This window comes from Bos javanicus, chromosome 8, assembly GCF_032452875.1.
Source record: "Bos javanicus breed banteng chromosome 8, ARS-OSU_banteng_1.0, whole genome shotgun sequence".
Classification (NCBI taxonomy): domain Eukaryota; kingdom Metazoa; phylum Chordata; class Mammalia; order Artiodactyla; family Bovidae; genus Bos; species Bos javanicus.
Genome location: NC_083875.1, coordinates 25,848,693 through 25,867,305, shown reverse-complemented (window position 1 = coordinate 25,867,305; position 18,613 = coordinate 25,848,693). Strand labels below are relative to the sequence as shown.

Sequence of the window (18,613 nt, the reverse complement as noted above, 5' to 3'; positions counted from 1 at the left end):
CACTGAATCACTTTGCTGTATACCTGAAACTAACACAACATTGTTAATCAATCATGTGAATGTGAAATATATAGTTGCTGTACAATATTATATAAAGTTACAGACGTATAAGAGTGATTCACAACTTCCAAAGGCTATACTCCATTGATATTTATCACAAAACACTGGCTATATTCCCTGCGTTATATAATATATTCTCATAGCTTATTTCGCATAATAGTTGCTATCTCTAAATTCCCTACCATTTTGTCCCTTCCCCTTCACTCATCTGACTGGTAATCAGTACTTTACTCTGTAAATCTGTGAGTCTGTTTCTTTTTTGTTACATTCACTAGTTTCTTATATTTTTCAGATTCCACATATGAGTGATATCATACACTATTCGTCTTTCTCTGACTTATTTCACTTAGCATAATACCTCCAAGTCCATCTCTCTTGTTTTATTGCTTGAAATCATGTGTCTTGATGTGGATCTCTTTGGGTTCATTTTGTGTGGGAATTTCTTCAATTTCAGGAAGTTTTCAGCCATAATTTCACCAAATATATTTGTAATCCTTTCCTCTCTCTCCTCCTTCTGAAAATGAATGAAAATGAAAGTGTTAGTCACTCAGTCATGTCCGACTCTTTGAGACCATGGACTGTAGCCCACCAGGTTTCTCTGTCCATGGAATTCTCCAGGCAAGAATACTCGAGTGGGTAGTCACTCCTTTCTCCAGGGATTGAACCTGGGTCTCCTACATTGCAGGCAGATTCTTTACCATCTGAGCCACCAGGGAAGCTCATATCCAATATACATAAAAATTTTAATTAATTTTAAAAATAGATAAACAAGAAGGACCTATAGTACAGTACAGGGAGCTATATTCAATATCTTGTAACAACCTATGATGAAAATATGAAAGATATATATACAACACATATATGAATCGTTTTGCTATATACCAGAAGCACAACACTGTAATTTTTAAAATTATATTAAAAAGTGAGTCACTTGTAGATAGATTGCCAATCTGTGCCTTTTGATTGGAGAGGTTTTTTTCTCCATTTAAAATAATTACTGATAAGGAGGAACTTACTCTTGCCACTGTTATTTGTTTTAGGTGTCTTACAGCTTCTCCTGCTCATTACTTTCATTACTGCCTTTTTTTGTGTTTAGGTGATGTTTTTTATTCCTTTTTTATTGTTGTTGTTGGAATACAGTCTACAAATATTTAATTTGTGGTTGCTCTTGGACTTACATATAACATTCTAAAGTTATAACAGTCTAATTTTGATTTATAGCAACTTCAAGCACACACAAACTATTCCTATAGAACCTTTTTCCCCTTTATGTTAATAATATAAAGGTTACATCTTTATACACTGTATATCAACTAACAGATTTATAATCATTTTTAATGCATTTTGTCATTTAAATCCTACAGAAAATAAAAAGTGTACACAACAAAAGTATAATACCAATTTTTATATTTCAACATGTATTTATATTTTCTGGCCATGTCATATGGTTTAGAGTTACTGTCTCACATCTTTTCATTTTAACCTAAGGGTCTCTCATGTATCTTACTGTCAAGTATAGTGGTTAATGAACTCCCGCTGATCTTATTTGGGAAAAATCTTACGTTTACCCTCATTTTTGAATGACAGTTGCACTGGATATAGAATTCTAAGTACATAGTTGTTTGGTTTTTTTTTTTTTTTTTCCCCAGCACTTTAAAGATATAACTCTATTACCTTCAGCCTGCAGGGTTTCTGCTGAGAAATCATCTGCTAAGCTTGTTGAGAGGATCTCTTATACCTGATGAGTCTATCTTGTCAATTTCAAAATTCTTTGTAAGACAATTTGATTATAATGTCTCAGGTCTGTAGTTTTCATCAAATTTGGGGATTTTTTCAGCAATTATTCCTTCAAATGACTTCCCTGCCTCTTCCTCTCTCCTCCTAGGATTCATAGAGATAAAATCCGTATGTTGGTCCCATTTTCTTCATTTTCTTTCTTTGAGCTCCTAAGACTCAATAACATCAATTGAACTGTTTTCAGGCTTGCTAATTGCTTTTTCAGTCTCCTCAAACCTGCTGTAGAACTCTTCTCGTGAAATTTTCAATTCAGATAAGTATTTTTTGGCTCCATATCTATTTTTATAATTTCTGACTTTGTCAATATCCTCATTTTGTTCACATAACATTTTTCTGATTTCCTTTCTTTATTCATTTTTTGCTTTAGATCTCTGAACATGTTTGTGACAGCTGTGTTAAAGAAGTCTTTAATACATGTGATGCTGTGTTTCTTTAGGGCTGGCTCTGCCACTTTACTTTCTTCCTTGAATGGGCCATGATTTCCTATTTGTTTGATGTGCTTATGACTTATTACAGGAAACTGGGCATTGAGAAAAACAGACATCCCTCCCAGTCTTTGAATATACTTTCTCTGTGCCTGTGTATACCTTCACTGATTAGCTGGGTGTTCTCTGAACCTAGGGATCAGCCTGAGATGAAACCTTAAGGTCTTCTGAGGTCTTTTCTGAGCATATGTCTTACCTGGGCCTGCTTCTGACTTTCATAATTCCTCTTTATACAGCTGCTCTTGAACGTCTTAATTTCCAAGGTGGTCTCACCTCAGGTTGTCCTCAGGGTCTTAGGTAGTCTGTTGCATGTCTCCATCTGTGATCTCTTGCCCCAAGTGTCCATACTCCCCTTGCAACTTTCACACATAGGGGATGGCACTTGACACCTGAGTTAGAAGAGACAGAGACCAGTCCTTCAGGTAGCCCTCTGATAGGTTAGAACACTGCACACTGCAAATAGGATCTTCTCTGCTCCCTACAGATGGTGGAAGAAAAATGGGCTGCTGCTACTACATCTAGACCACAACTGCCTTGCTGGGGTTTGGGCACTAGAAAAAACAGACATCCCTCCCAGTCTTTGAATACACTTTCTCTGTGCCTATGCACACCTTCCGGAGAAGGCAATGGCACCCCACTCCAGTACTCTTGCCTGGGAAATCCCATGGACGGAGGAGCCTGGTAGGCTACAGTCCATGGGGCCACTAAGAGTCAGACACAACTGAGCGACTTCGCTTTCACTTTCATGCATTGGAGAAGGAAATGGCAACCCACTCCAGTGTTCTTGCCTGGAGAATCCCAGGGACGGGGGAGCCTGGTGGGCTGCCGTCTATGGGGTCACACAGAGTCAGACATGACTGACACGACTTAGCAGCAACAGCAGCATGCACACCTTCACTGATTTCACTGGGTGTTCTCTCAAAACACTACAATTTTTCCTAGTGTTTTGAAGACGGATTTTTCTTTATTGGGTATTTCTAAGTTGCTGTAGGCCTTTAACTTTTTCAGAATTCCTGTAAGATTAGTTTAGCCAGTTTCTGGCAGCTTTTTGATGTTTGTGTGCAAATAAGCACTTAGAGCTACCTACCCTGCCATTTTGCTGACATCCTCACAATCAGGAATTCTTGAAGGAGTGCGTCTAAGAGCCCTATTTCCTCCTCTCTCATTTGTATCTCTGTTCATTGCTGGTTTGACTTCAGTGCCAACTGCCACATTGAAACAGCCCTTTCCAGGATCACCAGTGCAGCCTATAAGTTCCCCTGGATCCTGGCCACTTCTTTGTTCTTTTTGATGCATTTTGATTTTGATACCACTGACCCCCTTTCCTTTCTGGAAACTCCTTTATTGGTCTCTGTGAATACATTTTCTCTCTTTCTCCTCTTCCCGCAGTTTAATTAGTGTCCCTTGAGGTTCTGCCTAAGCCTTGTCTCCATCTCATGCTTTCCCTCCCCTTGGGTTATACTGCTTGTGACTCCTAGCCACCACTCGTGTACTGACGACTTTCAAATGGATAGTGTTCAGCGCAGCTCAACTTTTCAGTCACAGATCTATATACCCCCCTGCTTAATGAACATACATATTTGCATATGTCACAAACATCTTCAAAACAAATGCTTACCTAGTTTTTCAGTCCTTAAACCTGAGACAGCTGGCTCCCTGTTACTCCTGAGAGTCAAGGCACCACTGAAGCCATGTGAATCATACTTCCATAGAATCACCTCTCCATTTCCATTGCCTTCATTTTGCTCAGCACAATTCGTTACCTAGATTTCTCTCCAGAATTTTCAACTCAATTACTATACTGCTGACAGAATAATCTTTTTAAAGAGTAACTCTGATCATGACACTCCCACTTAAAAACCATTTTAGGTGCCTCCCTTCCCCCACCCCAACAAAGCAGCATTCATAGGAAAACCCAAACTCCTCAGCCAGCACACAGTACTTCTCATGATGTGGCACGTGTTTTACAGCCACGTATATAATTCTACCTCTCATATAATTCTCCTGTAAACATTCCAGGGCTGTTTTTGCCATCATTCCTTCACACATGCTTTTATGGAACACATTCCCTACCCACGACAGGTGCCTCATAAATGTGTTGGATAAAAAGAGTAAAGTTGAATTATACATGAAGCCAGGTTGTTAGAACTGAGAAGGTGGTCTTAGTTCTACTTCGACTAAAACCAGCATGGTTTTCACAGACTTCAAAGAGATAGGAAAATGAAGGAATAGATCTTTGCGTGACACTATTTCAAAAGAATTTTCTTGTCAAAAACTTACCATTTTCATTCTTACAGGAGAGGAATATGGAGGTTTGGTGGGAATCTATGGTTTGAAGCCAATCCAAACAATATCACCAATGCAAAATTACTAAAAAGATTTTTGAGATCAAGCAGTTCCCTGTTCTTTTTGTAATGCCGTAGCCTTGTTACTGTTGAACATGAGGTTCATGGACCAATGATATTGGCGTCACCCAAGAGCTTTTAGAAGTTCAGCATGGGTGAATGAAAAGATGTGGGAACAGATGAGGAATTCAACAGAACGACAGAAAATACAAGAAGGTACCAAACAGAAGTCACAGAGCTGAAGAACACATTAACTACACCTCTAATGCAGACTAGACGAAGCAAAGAAAGGATCAGTAAATGTGAAGTCAGGGCAGTAGAACTCATCCAATCAGAGAAGGAAAGAAAGTAAGTTAAGCTAGATTAAAGGGCTTGCAGCATTATATAGGTCCCAGAAAAAAAGGAGCAGAAACCCTGTTTTAAGATATAATACTGAAAAATTTCTAAACCTGGGGAAAGAAACAGACATCCAGGTCAGGAAACCCACGGGGTTCTAAGTAAAATGAAGGCAAAGCAATCAGAACTAGTTCCGCAAATATATGGCCAATTCATTTACAACAACAGAGCCAAGAACATCCAATGGGGAAAGGACAGCCTCTGCAATAAATGTAGTTTGGAAAATTGGACCACTACCTTACACCATGTACACAAATTAACTAAAAATGGAGCAAAGACTTGAATGTAAGGCCTGAAACCATAAAGTTCCTAGAAGAAAACATAGGTGGTACGGTTCTTGACATCAGTGTTGGTGTTGATTTTTTAAAATCTGACACCAAAATCAGAAGTAACAAAAGCAAAAGTGAAACTACATCATACTTGAGAGGAAATATCGATGAAATGAGAAGGTAGCTACTAAATGAGAAAATGGTTGCACATCATATATCCAATAAGGTTTAATATCCAAAATATATAAAGAACTGATATAATTCAATAGCAAATTTTTTTTTCCATTTTAAATAAGCAGAAGATTTGAATATATACTTTTTCAAAGACATACACATGGCCAAAAGGTACATTAAAAGGTGCTCAACATCAATTATCAGAGAAATACTAATCAGAAACACACTGAGATACAGCTTCATACCTGTCAAAATGGTTATTATTGAAAAGCCAAGAAGTAACAAGTGTTGGTGAGGATGTGGGAAAAAGGGAGGCTCCTACACTGTTGGTGAGAATGTAGACTGGGGCAGCCACTATGAAAAACAATATCAAGATTCCTCAAAAGATTCAAACTACCATGTGATTCGGCAATTCCACTCCTGGGTATTTACCTAAAGAAAATGAAAATGCTAAGTTGAAAATGTATCTCCACCTTCATGTTTTACTGCAGCATAATTTACAACAGCCAACATATAGAAACAACCTACACATCCATTGTTGGCTGAATGGATAAAGACAATGTAGTGTGTGTGTGTGTATATATGTGTGTATGTGTGTACACACACATCTTCTTTATACACACACACACACACTGGAATTTTATTCAGCTATAAAAAAGACTAAAATCTTGCCATTTGCAACAATATGGATGGACCTCAAGGGCATGCTAAGTTAACTAAGTTACACAGAGAAAGATTGGAGTAGGAAATGGCACCCCACTCCTGTATTCTTGCCTGGAAGATCCCATGGACAGAGGAGCCTGGTGGGCTACAGTCCATGCAGTCACAAAAATTACATGATGGCGCACGCACACACAGAAAGATAAATACCATATGATCGCTCTTATATGTGGCATATAGTTTTTTAAAAAAAGCAAGCTCACAGATGAGAACAGATTGGTCGTTGCCAGAGGCAGGGTGTGGAGTGTGGAAATAACAGGTGAGGAGGTCAAAGACTAAAAAGGAAAAATAAAATTTAAAATAAAACAGGATTTCCGCTTGTAATTTTAAGGGTTAACAGCTCCCCTGTGAATCCCTAGGAGTCCAGATACTTTCAAGTTAAGAGCCTTCATTCTAAAATGACCTCCAAGGGGTATCTGTCCCCTTACCCTATTCAAATAGCAGATGTTGGCTAAGGGCCTGCTGCTTTCTCATTGTACAGACATCACTGTTGGTGGGAATATTTACCATGATAGGCTGGCTCTGCCAACCCTGGGAAAAGCTTAACCATCTCCATCTTGTTCAGCCACCTTTGGTTTATCCTGGAGGAAATGAAACCAGAGAAAGGAAAGAAATCATCATTACTTTAATGAATTCAGCAAGAATAAACCAGATCACCCTCTGGACTGGAGGAGGGAAGGGGATCTTGTCTAGAGGTCTTCAGCTCTCAAGTTTACCGCCACACCCCTAGCACACTGTGTCAAGTCAGCTTGCACATGGTTCTCCTGGGAGGCAGCTGACATCTCTGACCACCTCCACACCACCATTAGCCATCTGCTCAGTGGTAAAGAATCCATCTGCCAATGCAGGAGACAAAGGTTCAGTCCCTAGGTTGGGAAGATTCCCTGGAGGAGGACATGGCAACCCAATCCAGAATTCTGGCTTGGGAAATCCAATGGACAGAGGATCTTGGTGGGCTACAGTCTATGGGGTCACAAAAGAGGCAGACGTGACTTAGCAACTAAACAGCAACAACAGTGGGAGAATGCTCACAGAATTCAGCAGAGCTAACCATCCCACTGTGGCACTAGGAAAAGGAAATGTGATGGATAACCTTTAAATTGGCCTAGAGAGAGGCAAAATCAGTGATCTGACCACCTCGAACAAGCCCCTGCACAGGGGTCTCTTGCCCCACGCAGCCTGGGCATGGCAGCCTGTCCCATGGCTGGCTAACACGTATGTCACCTTTTTCTGCTTCCCAGTGCAATGGGCCTTGCATCGGGCCTCGCCTTGCTGTGCAGCACAGACAAGTCTTCTGCCAGACGCTGGATGGCATCACCTTATCATCAGAGCAGTGCAGCGCCCTTCCAAGGTAAGAGAAAGCCACAGACCACCCCTTCCCCAGCCCTTGTGTCAACAGCGCAGAAAGACGACGGTGAGTGGACGTGTCTCCTCCAACCTCCCACAGCGGTCAGACACTCTTCCCTTTTACCTCCACCCTCTCCAGACCACTGGACTCCTAAAGGGAGACAGCTCGGGGTGGCCTCATGCTTATTGAATGGGCCAGGCTGGGCTTTCCTTGTTCAGAGATGAGAGCACAGAGGGTGCTGTTCTTCTGAGGAGAATAGCTGGCACAAGAGACTGGCTCTGGCCCCAGGGTGGACAGGAGGTCAGGTCCACAAAGGGGGCACCAGAGCCCAAGGGCTCCACCAGCCTCTCCCTCTTGTCCACTTCCCTTTAGAAGTTACACTGAGCCCCTTGTCTCCAGGTCTCCGCCTACCATTCCTACCCAGCCCCCAGCCCTTCTCCTCCTCCCTTCCCTGGGGGTGAGGGCTCATCACCCCCGCCCCTAAGGTCCCAGGCCCTGAGTACAACTCTGCCAGCCCCCAGCCTGGTGGAGCTCATTCTCAGATCATGCAGTGACAGAGACGCTGTAGAGATGAGCAGACAGAGGCCCAGTTGGAGGAACGGGTCTTCTGAGACCCTGCAGCCGTTCAGGAAAAGAGATCAGAACCCAGGGCTGGCAGCACTGGGAGTTCTTGATAGACGCCTGACAGTCTCGGATTTACAGCCGTGTGTTCACAGCTGTCTCCCCTGATCCGGCCCCCAGAGGCGCAGACCCTAACCCTGCCACTCCCACTCCCCTGGCACAGGCCCGTGAGCACCCAGAACTGCTGGTCAGAAGCCTGCAACGTGCACTGGAGGGTCAGCCTGTGGACCCTGTGCACGGCGACCTGCGGCAACTACGGTTTCCAGTCCCGGCGCGTGGAGTGCGTGCACGCCCGCACCAACAAGGCAGTGCCCGACCACCTGTGCTCCTGGGGACCTCGGCCAGCCAACTGGCAGCGCTGCAACATCACCCCCTGCGAAAACAGTATGTTCCAACCCCACAGAGCCGTCTGCAACTCCCCACCAGGCTTCGGGTGCAGCGGGCAGTCCCAGGGACCGAGCCTGAACACAGGGCCGTAGTCCCACCTTCCCAGGGATCCTGAGCCAGGGCCGGAGTCAGGTATTTTCAGAGGGGTGCACGCAGGCAAACAAAGATGTGTGCAAGGATGTGTATACATGTGTCTAGGCTACAGAGAATGGCTGGGTGTGGCCCAAGGGCTCCATACTGGCCCCTGAGAGAGCCAGGTGCATTTGGCTAAGCGCTGGATGAAATCATCCTCCAGTTCACCTACAGTAGTTTGGCCGCGGTACTCCCCTGGTGGCTTAGACAGTAAAGAGTCTGCCTGCAGTGCAGGAGACCCGGGTTCCATCCCTGGGTCAGAAAGATCCCCTGAAGAAGCAGACGACAACCCATCCAGTCTTGTTGCCTGGAAAGTTCCATGGACAGAGGAGCCTGGGGTCTGGCAGGTTATAGTCCATGGGGTCACAAAGAGTTGGACACGACTGAGTGACTAACACACACACACACACACACACACACACTCAGAGAGGACAGCTAAACAGTGGCTCTTGGGGAGCAAGCACTGTTTATACCTGAGTAGCAAACAGAGCTGCTCCCACTCAGCCGACACTGCAGCCCTTGCGGTCTGCTGCCCACAGAACAAGGACCTGATGACCGCGCCCTTCTTCCCCACCCTGGGTATGCAGGGGCCATACCCAGGGTCTGATAGTCATTCCTTCCCTCAAGTCTAGAACCTCCTCCTCGGCCCAGCACCACATTTGTATCCCAGTTGGGTGGGGACCTATTTTTTCTTCCTTTGGACCCAAAATACATCGGAGTTGCTTCCTCCCAGGGACAGAGACAAAGCATGAGGCAAAGAATAGGAAAATTTGAAGTCTTGCTGTGCAGTTTCTCCTCAGTCAGGGCCTCACTGAGTCTCAGATTCCCCATGCTGAAGAGATATCCTCTAGACAGACAGTCCCGCTGCTTCTTCTACACAAGCAGGTATTGCCTGACCCATCTTTGCCAGCTCCCACACTCAGAACCACTGTTTTCCATGAAAATAGTTGAGACCTACTGCGTTAACCACTGATGTGTGCAGCCCCAGTCCACATCAGTACTGAAGAACCACGTAGCCTGTGCCGGTACTGAACTAGGACGCCAGTGTAGGTAAAGAGTAGAGAGGCTGGCGGGAGAGTACAGCAACCAAAGCTTCACAGGGAAGGGAAGAGTCACAGTTCAGGGGATGAGGCCACCACAGGCAGGCCTCACCTGCACACTCCCCCCCACCCCGAAGTGGAGCAGAACTTAGTCCTTCTGGGAACCATCTCGAGGAGGAAGAGCTTCAGGTACCCAAATGCCATGGGAAAAGGGCACCTTGCCTAGGAGGTGAGGCAGTCCCTACCACCCTCAGGAAGAAAGGGGGCCGTCAGAAAGGCCCAGAGCCCCAGCATTTGGCGCCCAGCTGCAGCCTGGGGAGCAGATGGCCAAGTTCCGCCAGAGCAAGGCCAGTTCAGAGGTGCTGGACAGCGGTGGCCCTTCTAGCACAAGAGTCTGTCCCCAGAAGGCACCTGGTGGCCACAGATATGACAAGTCTGTGTTTCACATCTCCTTTCTGTCCCCTTTCCCAGCGGAATGCAGAGACACCACCAGGTACTGTGAGAAGGTGAAACAGCTGAAACTCTGCCAACTCAACCAGTTCCAATCTCGCTGCTGTGGAACCTGTGCCAAAGCATGAAGACAGGGCGAGGCGAGAACACTACCCTGGCCGCACAGAGGACTCATGCAACCACCTTGGACAGAACTTAAGCTTTCTTCATTTTATTTATTTATTTGCCCCTCCCCACCCCTATACACACAACCCTCTTTGACCTCCTTCCTTGCCCCCTCCCCAGATGTGATGCCCCCAGCATGTCTGCTCTCAGTTGGCTGGAGGACAGAATGAGGGGACAGGACAAGGATGGAGGTCTGAGGAGGCTGCAGAGCAGAACGGGCCAGCCAGCAGAGCCCCCTGGCCAGCTGGCTCCCTCCCAACCTGGGTCCCAGAGAGACCCAGGAAGAGGCCAGCGTAGCCCTCAGGACAGCAGGGAGCCAGAGCCAACAGCAGACGAGAGAGAGGGGCAGAAGGGTAGGCGCCTGAGAGTTTGTAAAGCATTGGTGTTGACTCTGGACAACCAAGGTGTCTCTCCTGGCCAGGGATGGTCAAGACCGGGGAGGGGCAACACCAGCCATGCCAAAGACCCAGCCCAGAACTCAGCTCTTCGGGGTGGTGGCGAGGGGTCAGAGCAACAAGAACTCAAAACACTGTAGGGGGTGAAGGGAAGCCAATCCAAGTAGCTGAAGTGCACGGCGATGCAGAAAATGAAGTAGGGAGGGCAGGGACAGAAGCACAAAGAGAGCGGTGTGTGCTCCTGAGGGAAGGGGACAGCAGGGAATAAGCAGGCAGCTGGTGAGGTTCTGAACCCCAAGCCCACATGCCTGGTGGACCTCTGCGGGGTCAGGGGAGGCTATGGGGCTCAGAGCTCTTCTGCCCTTGGGCCCAGGCTGCATGCAGGAGCCATGCCCTCTCTAGGGTGGAGAGGAGTCCCCGAGGCGGCTCACTGAACTTTCTGCCCACACCCCCAGGGCAAAGCTGGTGAGACAGCAGGGCCTAGCTGTGCAGTCATGCCACCCCTGGTGTCTCTAAATCAAGAGTCCCCCAGCCCGGAACTAACTGCTGACACAGGCCAAGGTGTTTTGATCATGAATAGACTGGGTTTCCTACCTATAAGGTTTTTTAATGCTTCACTGAAGGGCCAGGGACTAGGGTCAACTTGTCAAAAACCAAGCCATTAATCAACTTGTCAGAGCATCCATTAGGTCAGAGCAACCACTTCCTTCCAGAGCTGACCAGGTAATGGGTGGGACCACAGCCCCATGACAGCCGCCCCTGTATTCAGACAAGAGGTGTGGGTGCGGCCAAGGGGCACAGCAGCAAAGCCGAGGAGTAACTAAAGCTGCCCGAAGGTCCCTGAAGGCTTTTCAGCCATACCCTCTATACAGTGAAATATGATATACTCCACCAGAATTAATATACCTCGGTTTTGCTAATTCAGTGTGGGCAAAGCAGCATACGCACCCCACACCCTAGTCATGCCGTCAGCTATGGTAGAGAGGCTGCAGTAGCAAGTCAAGTGGCAAAACTGAAAATCTGGGACATTTTGGCAAATTGCTCGTTCAGCAGAGTGGTTTGGGGCGAGTGATTTTGGTCTGCCCCCCACCACAATGGCCACCATTTAGTAGCAGCTAGAGCAGAGCAGGGTGGCCAGAGTCACTCACCCCTCACACAGACTGCCCCGCGCCACATATACAGACTCGCAAAATGCCACTCACCTCAGAGGCCACCACTGACATCAGGGCTGTGTTTTCCAGCCAGCCTGGAAACAAAAGTTGGGGTCGGGGGAAGACATTATGCTTGTGTCCTCCCCAGGTGAGCTGTGGACAGTTAAGGTGGTTTCCTCACCATAATAATGGGCTCTGAGAAATCATGTTACTAAAAATCAGTGTAATTTTTATTTAAAATAAAAGAGAATGTCTTCTATGTCTGTATATCTTTTGTGAATATTTATTAGGATTTCTTGTATAAAAAAGTGCAATATTAATAATTGTACATTGTCTTCCAGAAAAAAAAAATAAAATATTTGGGGGACTTTTTATTAACTTCCTGCAGCTGTGTTCCTGTAAACTCAGTGGCGATTATTGTATTGTTCCTATTTTTAGAAGAAGCTGATGTTTAACTCTGGATCCACCCACTGTGTACAGAATACATTGTAATAGTCGGCACGGGATGCTGGGGCAATAAGAGGGGATTCGTTTGTGACACAACAGTCATGCACGGAATGCGGAAGACAGATTCCATACTGGTACTAATGCGGTTGGTTCTTTCTAGTTCAACAGCTCTGGAAACCCGGTGGCCAGTATTTACACTTCCTGAGCAGCGGAGGTCCTCTAGCCTGGCCACGTGTCAGGCTGTAGCAGGTGAAGACGGCCTTCAGAGCGAGCTCAGAGGACCGAGGTGTGGGGTGGGAAACAGCGTCCTCCTTGCATGAGATGAATGTACATTTACTGTCTGTTCTGTGAATCGTGACTCAGCAGCACCACAAGGTCATTAGGGCTGCTGAAGAATGTGGGAGGAGGCATCTCCTCCTCTAAAACACAAAACTGTATTTATATATTTTTTTTTGTACAGATAATACAGCTTATTTATTTAAATCTTGTCGTCCGAGTCTCCATTAAGCTCAGCCTTCCTATCTTGTTGTGGGCAGGAGGGGAGAGGGTGAGGCTGGTTCCCAGCCACTACTGTGAGTTTAGCCAAAATGGAAGAATTGCAGTTTTCGGCTTTGCCTAGAAAGCTGGGGGGCCCGTGCCTGGAAGAATTAGTCCTGTAAGTGAACCCAGAGGAGCTAAATATCCGCAAATTGAGACGAGTGCTGCCTCTCACAATCAGCTCATTTACAGCCCTGTGGATAGGTATACCTCAGAGAGATTTAGGATTTTGTTCCAGACCACTGCAATAAAGCAAATATCACACACAAAAAAAGGAATTCACATGAAGTTTTTGGTTTCCCAGTGCATATAAAAGTTGTATTTATGCTATCCTGTAGTCTATGAAGTGTTATAATAGCATTATATCTTTAAAAACAATGTACACAACCTTAATGATAAATCCCTTTTTGCTAGAAAATGCTAAAGATCAGGTGAGCCTTCAGCGAGTCATAGTAGGAACAAAGATCCCTGATCACAGAGCACCGTAACAATGATGAAAATTCTGAAACAGTGTGAGAACTACCAAAATGTAACACAAAGACACAAAGTGAGCAAATGTTTGAAAACTGGTGCCAAGAGGCCTGCTCAGGGTGGGCTTGCCACAGACCTTCAATTCCTAAAACAGAGGATCTGCAAACCACGACAGAGCAAAGCACAATAAAGCATGGTATGCCTGCAGAGGGAAGACGGGAGCCGCAGCACCTTCAGGAAGAAGAGCAAGCACAGGCATCTCTGGGGTGTATGCAGACTCAGGAGCAGGAGCCTCACTTCGGGTCAGGCTTCCTGCCCCCAGGGGCGTGCACAGTGCATAGTGACTACATGCCGAAATCCTGGGTGTACACCCTCATCAGGGCCCCCATCTAAAGATCACTACCACATTTCAATCCTCACATGAACCCTATGATTATCTCCACTGACTTATGGGTAGACAGAGGCCCAGAGAAGCCCAAGGTCACCCAGGATTCAAACCTGAGCAGTTTGGTTTTTAGCCAGAGCCCTGCCCTTCCCCATGAGGCCAGCCCCAGCTCCTCTGCGCGAGAGCCAACACACGTGGCCACCCTGGTGCGGGCATCATTCTCTCCTGCTGCCTGGAGGTTGGCAGAAGCCAATGGTGTTAATAGAGACGTTGCCTTTGCATCCTCTAAAACCAATGCTCCTGGCATTCGAGGGCTCCTAGCTCCCCCTCTTTTTAAAGCATTTTAATAAAGCTACTAGAGAAAGTGCAAAAGAAAACAAAAGCCTGCTTGTAGAGTTCTCTATAAACAGGCTCTGGTGAAAGGGCAGCATGTCCCCAGGCCCAGACGATGCCCACACAGGGACCTTTGTGAGAGACACTCCAGGGGACCCCAGCCTGAAAGCCCAGCTCCAGCCTGTTTCAGCCACTCAACCCAGCATGTGACAATCTGTTCTGCAGCATAAATGTATGCCAGCAAGCTCTTTTTGAAATTCCAATTATTTTCTAAGGAGTCGTGGGTTTCGCTTTAAAGAGAAGACCAATGCTAGCACAATAAATATCACATACCAGCAACCAAACCAAATGTCCCCCAGAGACGCCCATGGAGGGGGGCGGGAAGGAGAGTCGCCAGAGAGAAAACCTAAGACGGCTCAAAGAGTGGGGAGGGCTCAGACAGAATGTATGGAAAACTTTCCTGCCAAAATCACAAAGCTCAGCAGGGGGAAAAAAAGAGATCCTGACCGAGATGCCACCAACCACAGTGTAAAAGTTTAGAATCTTAACCACGACCCAGTCCTGGGATTGTAACTCCTCATGCAAGGGTCCCCTGCTTGGCCTCAGAAGTTTCCATCTTTGACAGCATGAGCTCAGAAAATCTGTGGACCCATCAAGACCAGAATGATCAACAATCATCAGCACTCTCTTGCATCCCAGCTTCCTCACCTTTAAAGAGAAGATACCTCACGTGACAGGTTGTTGTAAGGAACAGGTTAATTCCTGTTGAGGAAACAAAAGAGTGCCTAGCCTATCACTGACACATTCATTGAATGTTAACTGCTATTACCATCATCCAAGCTACCTTAGAGAGATGTGGAGATGAAGGGCAGGGCTGGCAGAAGGTTTATTTCACATTACTTCCCACTGTCAGCTTTCAAAGACTCTCGCCTATGTTTTCATTTTCAACTGAGAAAGACATCAGCCATTCCTTCAAAGTTCAATACCAGACAATAGTGTAAACAAGAGAGGTATTAGGGAACCAAGCTCTATATCATGAAAGAAAATTTGATCCCTCCATGTAGCAAACTCAATGATTCACCAAAATACTGACAAACTTCCAGAAAAACTTCCCAAGACAGATACGATTTTATAATCCCAATGGACAACCTAGTCTCAATTCAAAATACTCAAATGTGCACATAATTGCCATTTCCTTCAGTTTAAAAAAAATGGAGAGACAGTCATTTATGAACAAATATACAAGTTGTAAAAACTAAAATTAAGGATATCTTACCAAGTTGAGGGCCATAGACAGCATGGTGGTATCCTCTCACTTCATCCTACAAATGAGATCAAAGGAAATAATCCAATTTTAGTCATGCTTCTCAGCTAAAATGAGACACGACAGACCTCAATAACCTATCTGTGAGACTCCCCCAAATAGGCAAATTCATCTACAAAGGGTAAGGGAAGACTGAGGTAGAGAGAAGGATGAAGCTTTGGAGAAATAAGCCAATGAAAAGCTTGATCTGTTTGGCAAAATAACCGCAGAAGAATAAATGAGGAAACAAAGCAAGGTGACTCCCTTGGTGTTTTCTGTCTATGCTCATTTTGTTCCATGAATGAGCTATGATTTAAGGACTTCAAGATTCAGAGTCAGAATGCATTAAATGTGAGTGAAATCAGGGAAGGTTACGTATCCATGTCCTATACTGCCAATGGAAAACGTCGATGTTGATGCAAGCCTTGAAGTAAATAGTGAACAGTTGAATACCCAATGAGTTCTACCAACCCTCTAAGGTTAATCTAAAATTGTTGTCTGCCCCTCACATATCCCTCCTGTCCACCTGAAGATGCTTTCACAGGTCACATTTGTGTGAGCCGATGAGCCAAACCTTAGCTTCTTCCTCATAGCACCCCAAGGTTTTCAACTGTTTGTTGCCACCCTAAAAACTGGAAGGCAGGTATTTGTAACCAAGCCTCTGCTAAGAACTGAGCCACCACCTCCTCCATCAGCGAGAAGTTTACAGCTTCAATCAGATGGATTCTGTGAAGCACCTGGTCCCCATCAACCACGTGTGTCACGCTTCTGATAACACAATATACAGATGTCACTCACCTCTGCGTTTTCCAAAGGCAAAATCCATCTTCAACCAACCATTTCCCAGGCTGCTCCCACAGATGTGGTTTATATATGTATAAACAGAAATCAAATGTGCAGTTTTTATGTAAGTGAAGAGAAAGCAGACAGTGGGGAATGGTTCTCCTGCCGAACATAAATAATGTTTGCTTAAGCACAACGTTGAGGAGGGCCTGAGAGATCGCACGGTCAGCGTCCAGACCAGAAAGCATGCCTGGGAAACCTGCCCGCCTCTCCAAGATGACATAAACAGCCCTCCTCCAGGCCTCTGTGATGGCCAGGGCTGACCTCGCTCCAAACCCCACAAAGGAGAGTAGACAAGCTGTGAACAACTTAGTTGCCAGGTGAGCAACTCTATGAAAGCCTGAATGGTCAAGGCAGGGAGGCGAAGTGAGTCATGAGCTTGGTTTTCTTCCCTCAATCCCCACCACCATTTTTCAAATAACAATGAAAGGGCCAGGAGATGACTTAGCTGAGGTCAGGCGAAGGATGGTGAAGGATGGTGAAGTTGGTCGTCAGTCATCCAGGTGGCCTGGCCCCACAGCCAGAACTCAGCACATCACCGTGCCAGACACAAAGCAGGTGCCAGGCTCGTGGGCCAGTCACTCCTGAGCTGCCTTTCTTTGCCTGCACTGGCCCTCCCTACCGGCACGAAAACAGGCAAGACCACCAGCTGAGAGCACAGCCCCTCGACCTGGACCCTTCTGCACGGTGAAGTTCCTGGCCCAGCTGGGATGGAAAACCATCGAGCTGTCCATCCAGGCCTAGTGGGCCTCACTCTGCTGGCCCCGCCAGGCAGTCGTCCGTCTCATCTCATCTCATCTCCGTCTCCCTCATCTCTTTTCCCATTACATACCTTTCCTCTCCCTCAGAGTCTGACCAACTCTATCTGTACCAGCTCTGTGCCAGGCCCAGGCCAAGCCCTGAAAACACAGGGGTGAAAGCCTCCTCCCTGTCATGAGCCCAAAGGAGCTCAGAGTCCAACCAGGAAAGCAGATACATCCCACCACAGATGCCAGTGCATCCTGCTCCTCCACATTTGGGGAATTCTCCAGCCCAGTTTTCTTCTTCATTTGGTTCTTTCCACAGTCAGCAGGCAGGGGTTGCTTTTATTCCTGACTCTCTCCCACTGGGGCTTTTGCAAAGGTATCCTGACTGGACTCCTTACATTTGTTCTGTCTCCTCCAATTCACTACTCATATAGCAGCCAGAACTAATGTAATATTGCCTGCAAACACATCAACATAAACTGATGGCTGTCTGCAGAAGAGACTTAAACCACACCCTAGGGCCAGCTAGCTCATGTTTAATTGTCTAATCATAAATCTACTCTCCTGCAAGCATTTCAAATATTGTTATCTTCATCTGCACCAGAGGGTCTGTTAATTACCCAAAGTTCATTAATTACACATCAGTGAATTAGTTGTATTGGCAGATTGGAAAGGGCACACAAGCACCACAGCCCTTATAAACAGTCTAAGTATCCAGTAAACCCAACAGCCTGGAGCTCCAAGTCTACCCCCCAACTCTTGCTTGATCTAACCAGAGAAGGTTTGGGCTGATTTTATCATAAGAACATCCACCTTGGAATAACTGTCAGAGTGCCTAGGGCTGGAACAATAGGACTTATTCAAGTTCACAGAGCACTGGGCAAGCTTGTGGGCACTTTATGCTCGTACCTGATATGCTTCCCTGGTGGCTCAGATGGTAAAGAATCCGCCTGCAATTCAAGAGACCTGGGTTCAACTCCTGGGTCAGGAAGATCCCCTGGAAAAGGGAGTGGCTACCCACTCCAGTATTCTTGCCTGGGAAATCCCATGGACAGAGGAGCCAGGCGGGCTACAGTCCATGGGGTGACAGAGTCAGATACTGAGAGACTAACTGAGAGACTAACACACAAGCCTAATATCAGAATTTGGTGTGAGATGGTTTCCACTGAAACATACCACCTTAAGGAATGAGGCGGTGTAAGTGGAAACTGAGAGCTCCAGCCTTTTTTTTTTTTTTAATAATTTTATTTTTAGCAGTGCTGGGTCTTTGTTACTTCACGGGCTTTTCTCTAGTTGCGGTGCTCGAGCTTCTCGTTGCAGTGGCTTCTCTTGTTGCGGAGAACTGGCTCTAGGACACATGGGCTCAGTAGCTGCAGCTCCCAGGCTCTAGAGCACAGGCTCAACAGTTGTGGTGCTCCGCGGCATGTGGCATCTTCCCAAATCAGGGATCGAACCCGTGTCTCCTGCATTGGCAGGTGGATTCTTTACCACTGAGCCACTAGGGAAGCCCTCTAGCCTTTCCTGATGGAGCTCCTATTTTCCCAAGATAAACTAGAAATTATTGGTCAGCCAAATGGCTTAAATTCATTCACCAAGAAATCTCAAAAGACGAT

General features: G+C 46.1%; 2 protein-coding genes across 9 annotated transcripts in view; one reads left to right on the top strand and one right to left on the bottom strand.

The window, feature by feature from the left end:
- Positions 1-12,865, top strand: part of ADAMTSL1 (ADAMTS like 1) — a 1,109,873-nt gene extending 1,097,008 nt beyond the window's left edge. For all 3 annotated transcript variants that reach the window (XM_061425212.1, XM_061425211.1, XM_061425213.1), the window contains 3 exons: positions 7,488-7,597; positions 8,379-8,599; positions 10,246-12,865. In XM_061425212.1, coding sequence (XP_061281196.1) covers positions 7,488-7,597; positions 8,379-8,599; positions 10,246-10,352 — 438 coding nt within the window. In that variant the 3' untranslated portion in view covers positions 10,353-12,865. The remainder of the gene's footprint in view (positions 1-7,487; positions 7,598-8,378; positions 8,600-10,245) is intronic.
- Positions 477-18,613, bottom strand: part of SAXO1 (stabilizer of axonemal microtubules 1) — a 141,428-nt gene continuing 123,291 nt past the window's right edge. For 2 of the 6 annotated variants that reach the window (XR_009737975.1, XR_009737974.1), the window contains 4 exons: positions 15,385-15,430; positions 6,754-6,827; positions 2,539-2,731; positions 477-574 (listed from right to left, as the gene is read on the bottom strand). The gene's annotated coding sequence lies outside the window, so the exon portion shown is untranslated. Of the gene's footprint in view, positions 575-2,538; positions 2,732-5,771; positions 5,959-6,753; positions 6,828-15,384; positions 15,431-18,613 lie in introns of all 6 variants that reach the window. The other 4 variants (XR_009737978.1, XR_009737977.1, XR_009737976.1 and 1 more) reach the window with 3 other exon arrangements.